Raw genomic sequence first — 10533 nt, forward strand, 5'->3', positions numbered from 1 at the left:
ACGTCATGGCGCACGCTCTACAAGACACACCTTAAACCCTGCCCACAGTTTGTACTGGCCGCCCTGATTGGATTTTGGAAGTGACCCCGCCTTTATTGTCCATTTGAGACATCATCCAAGACTGACATCTGGCATTAATTGTTCTGATCTATGTCCAAGGACGTCACCTCTAATTCTAACCATTAAACAGATTGCTGCAACACCTGTTTATTAAGATAATAAACCAAAACACACACACACACACGGCCAATGTGATACTCTATTTATATGTTTTAAAAATGTTTTTGTTATTAAAATTGTGAGGGAATTTCTATAACTGTTATGTTTTCATAACAGTATTTTTTTTTTAATTATTGACTGCTTGTTCACCAGGAGAGGACAACCTGACTCTTGAGAAAGCAAAATAAATTAACGTTGACTATGTTTTTCCTCTGGTGAAGGAAAGGTTGCAGCTTACTGTCTTTATAATGGGCTAACACGTTTTTATGGAGCGTGGCTAGGTGTGCAAGAGCAACTGTAGTTCAATCCCTTTGCTGTTACATAGGTTTATATCTCACTTGGAAAGTTGTGGGCTTTGTTCCAAGATGCAAGCATGGTGAATAATCATTAGTACTGCCATGCATACCAGTAAATGTTGTTAAGTATAGGAGTGCTCAGTGCAAAGAAAATTGTTTATATTTGGGAAGATCTTTCACACCATCATCTTGTCATGAACTTTGACCTGTAAAAATAATGAGTTAATTCATCATATTATCATTATCATTGTTGAACTTCCATAAGTATTAAAAAGATAACATTAATAAGCCATACTATTTTCAGTCAAGTATGTTGAGAAAACCAGCTTAGGAGTTCAAAATAAAATTCCAGTGCAGACGTTAACTGGACCCCCACATACACTTCACATCTCCAGCTGAGTTGCCCGATGAATTATGATTCTGCATGCAAGAAAGGCCCTATCGTTTCCCATTCACTCAATAAAAGTAACCAAAAAGACTCTTACAGTAAGGTCTGCCAATGTTGAATTTTCCATTGTTTTGCATTTTTTGTTAAACATATATAAGATGTATCACATCTTTACAAATCATAGAGTCCAGACAAGTGGTGACTTAGTCCATGAGCCTAAGGAATACAGTACTAATCAAATACTTGGTGACTCTATAACAGCAAAGCAAAGATTTCCCTTATTTAAAATCCATAATAAATTACCTGCAGCAAAGGTCTCAAACTTGCTTCATAGGTTCTTCTACTCAAGGATAAATTCTGCGCAAAACAACATATTCCACCATTTTTTAAATTTTGTAAAAGACTGAAATAACAATTCCTCATGAACTGTTGGGTTATCGATACAAAATTTGACATGTGTGATCCATATCCTTGGACCAAGCTGTTTCTGAATTACAGAGGACTGCTTTATGCATGGAATAACTCCACCATAGGCTGGAACTTTGAGAAGTAAATTTATTGTTGTATTCATTGCTTTATTGTTTTCTTTAATTTTCCAACTGTTAATAAAAGCATATTCTATATGACTTTAAATCATGTCTGTCTATTTTTGCCTGCTGCAATATTTAAATGTAATTGTGTGTAAGATGGGAGGATGAGCTCTCTCTTTTTGAAATGGATCAAAGAGCAACATCACAAGAGGAATAAAACACAATAACGAGATCTGGAGAGAAAATGCATCTAGAAAACTTTGAGGATTATCACAGGTGGGGATAGTTCCACAGAAGACAAGAAACAGGCAGTGACTCAACAAGGATGAACATTTCACACTGAGGGAGGGGAGGGATTGTGGGTGAGCTTTGATGTGACAACATGTGGTGTATGACCTAGAATTTCACAGGGTGGTGATTCCTTCAATGTGCTTTGATTTTAATTTTCTCATTTGTCTTAATTGTGGATATCTACATGCTAACTCCCACATTTAGTATTGACATTAAAGGAACTGTCGTAGGCTTCTGGCTGGCATATCTAGCTATCACTATGATGCATGCTACCATGCAGATTGAAACCTAACCATGTCAGTGCAGACGGTGGCTGGGGGAAAGAGGATTCAGTCAATAAGGTGTTCCTCAGGTCCCTGTACCAACTGCAGATCAAAGCTGGACTTATGCAGAGAAACTATGATGGAGAATTTATTTTTTATTTGAATGAATGGCTTGTAAACAAACTGCATTTCTAAAATGCTTTCCAGTAATGCTCAATTACAAGCTTACATAAAGTTATACATTTCAAAAATAAAAGTTGATTTTTACAGCTCAAACTGCTATCAAAAATTAAACGTTTTATTTAAGAGACATGACAAGGTATGGTAAAGTACTTAACCTGCATTGCTTCAGTATTTATCCACATACATATAAATGAATGCAATGTAAATTCTATGTAAAAAAAAAAAGTTGCGTACGTTGCTCTGGATATGAGAGTTTTCGCTAAATGATGGCAATGCAATGTATCCTCAGAGGGTGCCAGTAGAGGGAGCACTCTGCTTATGGTTCAGACTACATACAGTATGTTAACCAACTGTGGTCAACCAATTCAAGTTTGTTTTCATCAGTGGTTGACCACTGCTGGACAAATGGGCCATCTAATCAGTAGTGGCATATGCTTTCTGTATCTGACATGACTGTGCATTCAGTTTGGCTGCTCAAAAGTGATTGTGTTTACATTTGTGTGGTGGCAACTTGACCATAGAAAGGTCCAGCACAGAGTTCAGCATCAGACATGCACTCACAATACCCACTGAATCCTGAGTGAAAGGTCATTTCTTCTGAGACTTAAAGTGTATATGTGGTTCAAATTCCAAGCTTTGTTGTCTGAACAAATGAGCAGGGTTCTCCTCTCTAACAGCTGGTGACAGAAAATCTCATAATTTTCCTGCATTACCAGAAGTATTTCTTTGGATTAAAGGGACTAGGGGACATTATGCTTGACAGTATTGTATAAGTGGATCAGTCAGTAAAATATTAACACAGTGGCTTTTCACAGACAGAATGTCACAGAGGACAATCAATGTGCAACATTATGACAGTGATATGTCAGAGGAGCTCTGCGGTACCTTCTAAGGGGCAGTCTGATGATTCAGATAATCTGGGTGTCTGCGCTCTTCATTGGTTTCTGGCACACAGGAGCCCTGTTTAAAAGTCCCAGAGCTGGGTTAGAGGGAAAAACACTAGAGCAGCGAGGTGGGGTGGGGGTGGGGGTGAACTTGTTTGGGGGGTGTTGGAGAGTATGAAAAGATGAAGAGGCAGGAATAGCTTGGGATGGGTTTTCAAAGGGACAGGGAACGGCAGAGGGAAGGGTGTTGTGAGAGTGTAAATTTGAGTGTATGTGTGTGTTGAAGGGAAGGAGGAGGCATAAAAGGATCATTAATCTGTAAAAAGAAGATGGAATGGCAGAGTGACCCAGAGACAGAGATTCCTGACACCAGACCCAAACACAGCATGCAGATGTGTTTGTGTGTGTGTTTGTATCCGGTCAGCTCACTGTGTGCAGAACATGGCCTTGTTTGTCTCTTTGTAGGTATGTTTTTGTGTGTGATTTATTTGTGTCACTGTTGTGTGTATTCATATACACGAATGTATGCACAGGATGTGTGTATGAACATGATACAAGATAATGAGTGTGTGTGTGTGTGTAAAAGTGAGTGAATGAGCAGGACAGTGTGTGTGGGTCAGGGGGTGGGTGCATCAGAGCGTGTCAGACAGCAGCAGTTATCTAGGAATCTGAAACAGAGGACCCACCAGAACAGCTTCACTGGGGGAAGAGAGAGAGAGAAAGAGAGAGAGAGAGAGAGAGAGAGAGAGAGAGAGAGAAGAGAGAGAGCAAAGGAAGACCAGCCTCACAGAGAGCAACAGAGAGAAGAAGAGAGATAGTGATTCAGATCCATCTCACACCGCAAACCTCCAAACCTCCTCACTCACAGGCTGAGCTCAAGAGGCAAAAAAAAACCAACCAAGAGAGGACAAGTATCTGCAGGAGACAAGCAGCTGTGAAAGGAATACAAGGTGAAACAAAAAAGAAGAGGGAGGTGTTCACGTGGAAGACAGAGGTAGAAAGCCAGCCGATAGTGTAGGAGAGCACAAAAGTCCAGGGCGTGTTTAGGGGTTAAAAAGGCTTCCCATGTCTCTGCTTTGGGCCCTGTGTGCCCTCTCTTTGCTCTCCCTGGGTTTGGGGGTGCTGCCGCCTGATGTCCCCGCTTGCACTCGCCCGCCCTGCAGGGACAGCCTGGTGGCTGCCCCCTCCGTGAGGACAGGGGGGTGCGAGGAGCGCTCGGGCGCTGGGGGGTGCAGGGCATCCATCTCTGGGCCCACCGCCTCTGACCCTCCGGCGAGGGCAGAAGAGAGACGGGCGGTGAGACAGAGCCAATCAGAGGTGAGTGCGTTCCCGCTGGGGTCACCTTCGGTCACCGACGCATGTTTCCCATGCGTTCCAAAACAGCTCCCATTGTTTCTGTTTAGATAAAGCTGAGATAATGTGCAATACTATACAATAAGCATCCTGACTGTATTCAGGGGAGGAAGATGGAGACAATGTCTTTTAGCACGATTCTTATAGCGAAAAATCTGGCTGCTCAACACAATGGCACTTGGTTTGCGTGTTGGTGCTCAGGCTATGAACCACTGAGCAGATGACGGGGAAACCCCCTTGGTCAGTGGTCCACGCAGTCTAACTCCATATACTCTGTATGCCCATTGTTCATTCTGTTGAATATTTTCATTAAATTCTCAACAGTTTCTGCGAGTATGATTCTATTTGACTCATCGCACATTGAAAACAGAACAAATAAATAATTAGTGCCTGGAACCATTCCAAATAATTAATTTATTCATTTGAACAGTTGGTTAATAATCTTTTTCTTAAAGTTAAGGTCAAACATTGGTCTGTTTTCTTGTTTGAAAAATTAATTAAGTATACCATACCAAAAGTAATGAAATTATACTGATATGCATAAGATTCAATTATAGGCATACAAATCAGTAATAAGGAATTATTAAAAGAGCTAAGGTTTATTTTGCAGAGCTTTGCAATGTGGGATATTATGGATATTCATGAGATATTTTTCCTGACAATGATTAATTAAAGAGTGAATAAATCTGATGTTGCCAACCCTGTTAAAATCATTCTGAACATATATTGACACATTAGAGTATGCTAGGAGGCAGTACACCTATCAACTGAGAAAGACTTACTGAAATACACTATGTTTCAGCGCCTACAGTAAGTATTCCATACAATATCACACGAATAACATAGCACAAGAATATCTTTGCCATCCAAAATGATTATTGACTAATTCTGTATGAATGACATTGAAGACAACATCGTTATTAATGCAGGTTTGGATTCATTTTAGGAGTTATAATTTATCATTAAGTTATCTACCTCTACATTAACTGTGTTTGAGTGAGGGAGAAGGTGGGGTCACGTGCTGAGTCTATGTGATCTGCCTGCTTTCAGGTGGGCGATGTGTCCCAGCGGCTAGCTCAGCTTCAGCGCTGCATGGGGGCCATCCAGGAACCAGGGGGACACCGGGGCCAGGCGGGGGGCTCACTGGGGGCCACTTTAGCCCTGATGGCAGCTGTCCTGACAGAGTGTGACCTGCACTGCCACAGTCAGGCACTGAGGTCAATGGCCAAACGACTCGGTGAGTAGCGGACAAAGACCCTCTCCTCCTCTCAGTCAGGTATAACAGCCTGCACACAAACATGCAGTTTTACAAAGGTGGACATGCATTAGTGATATCTCCTCACAAACACTGAGACACAGGCACACACAGGAGTAAACAGGCTACCAAAGGAGCCTGGTCTGGGTCAGTCAGAGGTCAGTGCTCTGGAATGTCAATCACTTTGAACAGATGCGCAAGCAGAAATACTTCACTGCTGCACAGCCATCACACGCAGTGGCCAATTACAACTGCGGTACACAAGTACTACACATCTACAACACACTGCAGCCAATCGTTACTACACAATCAATTACCTTTATTTAATCAGGGAAGGCCAGCTGAGAGCGAAGCTCTCTTTTACAATGGCAAAGCTACACAGAAGCAGTAGGGCAGTCAAAGCAGAAATAAATCAATTAAAAGACACAATTAATTATAAAAATGATCTAAAAAAATATAAATTACAATATAAAAAAATAATAACAAGAATAATGATAACAATAGCAGTACGAACAACGATAAGGACAACAATAAATAACAATAATAGAATATTTAAGAAGAAATGCACTCAATTAAAACCAAATCATATGACAATAATTTGAACTGATTAAATGGAATGAACTGTTTTAATCTTAAGGTACTCTACAGGTCATGACATTTTTTTGATGCGTATAACTCAAAGCCTGACTTCCGTAGTTCAGATTTAGTGTGAAGAACTTCCAGACCAATATATTCCAGGGAACGTGTATGATAAGCAGACATTTTAAATCTTAAAAGAGATGTTATATAAGATGGCAACTTACTCAGGAGTGCTTTGTAGACAAATAGCAGGCAGCGTTGCTCTATCCTGATATTGAGTGAAGGCCAGCCTACCTCCTTGTAGAGAACACAGTGATGTGTTCTAAAACCATCACCCAGTAATGAACCTGAGGACACTATGGTAAACTGCATCGAGAGGCTTCAGAGTAGTTGCTGTTGTATGCATATAAATGTCGCCATCGTCTAAAAGTGATCATCATGTTGCCAGAACAATTTGAAATCTAGCTCTCATAGTCAGACATTGCTTGGTTCTATGGAGAAAACCTCATTTGCATTTCAGTTTTTTTAACAGTTTGTCGACGTCCACCTTGTATGATTTTGTCTAACCAAATACCCATATTTATAACAGTGGGCCCTTTGAATTTCTACATCATCTGTGGTGAGAATATTACAACCAATTATGTTTTTCTCTTTACAGTAGATCTAATAAGAGCATAAATTTAGTTTCAGTAGGGTCTAGCACAAGTTTAAGATTCAATTCACTACAATAATTCCTCAGACTAACACATGCAGAGGATAGCCAGTCGAGGTCCAGATCACCAATTATCACTAGCTCAGAAGTTTCAAGCAGAGTTAAAAACTGTTATCTATAACGCTAGAGGTAGCCCTAGGAGGGCAATAGACCCCCACAGCAATTATGGATTCGGCACGGTTCAGTAAAATACTTCATGATAAACTCAAATTGTTTTGATTGATACAGATTGAGATTACAGTACAGAAACAGCAAAACAGTTTTAACATAAATTGCAACTCCTCAAATCTTGTTTCTTTATCAGATCTGTACACATTATAATCTTTAAGAGTAATAACCTCATTATTAACCTTATCTTACAGCCAGACAAATCCAACTGCCTGACAAATAACTTCATCACATCCACTTAAAGAAAGCAAATGCTCCCCACTAATCAATGCTCAGACAGTAAATTTTTTTAATCGCACTTTAAAAGTTCCATGAATGATATGAATTCTAATCCAGATGAAGAATATGTTGCATGGCTATGTGAGTGGAGCAGTTTTATTTAACACCGATAACTAAAGCCGTTATTTTAGTACTACTGCCTATAAACTAAATTCTTCAAAACACACAAAAAAATGCTTACTGTATTCATGTTTACTTGGACACCATGACTTTTGGTAAATACTGTAAGTGTAATTTATTAAAATCATAACGGCATAACACATTTCAATGCCTACATTTAATTGCCTCATTACCATTATTAACATTCCACATATATGAGAAGGAATTAAATATTAATGGTCATTCTTCATACTGTGATAAATAGCTATACTACTTCTGTCTATTGGAGAAAAACTATTTGAGAGTGAATAGTAGTTCATGGAGTTCTCAGGTTAATTATAATATGTGAATGGAAGGTTTGTGAGTGCACATATGTACCATTTGAAGTACTGAAAATATATCTTTCAGAAGAAGTATTTGCTGAATTAGTGGAAAGCTTTCACAGTTTAATGAAAGGATACAATATGACTGAGTGGCTGAAAGCTATGAGTAATCAGTGTTTTTTCCCCATTTTCTCTGTTTTTGTATGTGTGGGTGGATGGGTGGATGTTAGAAGCAGCTGCAGTTGGACGTGACGGAGAGAAAGATCTCCTTATTCTCCTGAGAAGCATCACACTGAACCCCCCCACAGGTGAGTGATCACAATGGGCATTAGCACTGGATGTGCGGATTAGTAGATGGAGTTCCCATTAACTCTATGTGTGCTCCTGTGTGTATGTTCATGTGTTGTGTGACTGTGTGTGTGTGTGTGTGTGTGTGTGTGTGTGTGTGTGTGTTTGTGTGTTCCAGCGGCTCCATTAACAAGGCTGCATCCTCGGGACTGTGCCGAGATTCAGAAAATGGGGATTAAGGAAAACGGAATCTACACCATCCAGCCTGACCCTCACCGCCCGGCAGTGGAGGTCAGGTCATTCCACCCCTTCCCACCAGGGGGTGCTGCATGCATGTACAGAACACACAGTTTACCAAAACCATTTAATTTCGCAAGCAGGCAGAGTGATAGAGTATGCCACAGTATCGCCATAGCTTATGATTGTACTGGAAACCTACTGTCTTGTGCAGGTAAGTGTGAAAATAAAAGCACCCCCCTCCCCCGCAGGCAGTCTGTGACATGCAAACGGCGGGCGGAGGCTGGACGGTGTTTCAGAGGCGCCGTGATGGATCGGTGGACTTTAACCGTACCTGGCAGGAATACCGTGACGGCTTTGGCGTCCCGCAGGGTGAACACTGGCTGGGCAATGCGGCACTGCATGGGTTGACGGCAACGGGGCAGCACCAGCTACGCGTGCAGCTGGAGGACTGGCACCATCAGAGACGACAGGCCACTTACTCCACATTCAGGGTGGCATCAGAGGCGCACAGGTTAGAGCAGGCCATTCAACTGTTGGCCAGGGCGCCAAATGCCCTTGCCATCTCTTTAATGAGAAGAAAAAAAGGTTTTATTTGGATGCAGAAAATATCCAACACACGCTGCTTTTGGCATGGTACTGGAGCAAACCAAACTCTTGTTGTTCCTGCAGTTTTCATGCTTTTTATTTCATGCTGCAGCTTCTGAGATTTGCCAAAAGTGGTTAAAGGGTAGCATGGCTTGTGGCTGTCAAAAGCAGAGGTAGGCAACAAGGGCCGTATCTGTTTCTGGATTTCATGGCAACCGCTGACTTTATTTAGTTAGCCTTAATATTCATGCCACCTTACATCTTAGCTAAATTTCTTGATAAGTGCATGAACGTCAGCTGAAGCTGTTGTTGCGTCTCCGTATGAAACGTTTTCCTGCGATCTAACTTACGAGTGAACCAGTGTTCGTGTATATACAGCCAATTAGCTCATTTAGCCAGGTTTATTGCTGGAAACAGTAACGCATACACACCAGCCCTCCAGGACCGGAATTGCCCACCCTTAGTTTAAAAAATTCTCTCTGTCTCAGGTATCGTCTGACAGCGCGAGAGTTCTCCGGAGATGCTGGGAATGCTCTCAGCTACAGCAAACGCTACAACCATGACGGTCGTGCGTTCAGCACTGCCGACCGAGATCACGACCGCTACGCGTCTGGAAACTGCGCCCAGTACTACGGAGCTGGCTGGTGGTTCGATTCCTGTCTGGCAGCCAACCTTAACGGCAGGTACTACCGGGGGCGATACAGTGGACTCACCAACGGCATATATTGGGGCACGTGGTACATCCTGACAGACGCTCGAAGCGGGGAGAGGTACTCCTTCAAGACGGTGGAAATGAAGACTCGACCACGAGACTTCTGATTGCTCAACTACTGGCTGTGGCTGTTTACCAGAATACAGCACTCTTGCTGCGTTACACAAAAACTCAGAAAACTGGAGAAAAACTGTAGTTTATGCAATGATATACATGCGCATGTGCTTGTTATTTTGTCTGTGTGTGTATGTGTGGGCACATTTCTGTGTGTGGACAGGGCAGGTATGGGCATTTGTGACTTGGGCTAAATAGAGTGAACTCCATAACGTTTGGGAGAAAGGCATAAATTCTTCTCGATTTGGCTCTGTACTCAGCAATTTTAGTTTTTTAAAAATTCACATATGGTTAAAGTGCATTCTCAGCTTTTATTAAAGGGTATTTTATACATTTTGGTTTTGCCATGAAGAAATTACAGCACTTTTTATACATAGTCTCTCTATTTCAGGGCATCATAAAGTTTGGGACATAATCATGTTATGTAAATTAAAGTAGTCATCTTTAGTACTTTGTCACATAGTAGTCATATTGGGGTTAACTGCCTGATATCGAGTGTCTCCTGACTTTCTGCCACGGTATCTACTTATTGCTGTGGCCACCTTCACTTTAAAGATCTTCTGGTTCACTGGTCAACCAATAACAGTTTTATAAAGAGGGATCAGTTATCAGTCTGAAACTCAGTCTTTCATAGGTTAAAGTCCAAGATGGACACAGGACAGAGTACCACTTTGCCAAGTCACTGAAATTAGAACTTATCGCTCTTCACGCACACCAGAACCCTTTGTTCCATTTCCAGGAGCGCGACCTTAATGCCGGCATGCCAGAATGT

General features: G+C 41.5%; 1 protein-coding gene across 1 annotated transcript; it reads left to right on the forward strand.

Moving 5' to 3' along the window:
* Nucleotides 1-3861: 3861 nt before the first annotated feature.
* On the forward strand, nt 3862-10004 carry si:ch211-157b11.8 (fibroleukin). Its single transcript, XM_035383142.1, has 6 exons — nt 3862-4371; nt 5458-5644; nt 8053-8130; nt 8289-8401; nt 8599-8861; nt 9424-10004. The coding sequence occupies exons 1-6, from the start codon at nt 4120-4122 to the stop codon at nt 9752-9754; spliced, it is 1224 nt and encodes a 407-aa protein (XP_035239033.1). The 5' UTR covers nt 3862-4119; the 3' UTR covers nt 9755-10004.
* Nucleotides 10005-10533: the final 529 nt, after the last annotated feature.

The sequence above is a fragment of the Anguilla anguilla genome, chromosome 11 (genome assembly GCF_013347855.1).
Source record: "Anguilla anguilla isolate fAngAng1 chromosome 11, fAngAng1.pri, whole genome shotgun sequence".
Classification (NCBI taxonomy): Eukaryota; Metazoa; Chordata; class Actinopteri; order Anguilliformes; family Anguillidae; genus Anguilla; species Anguilla anguilla.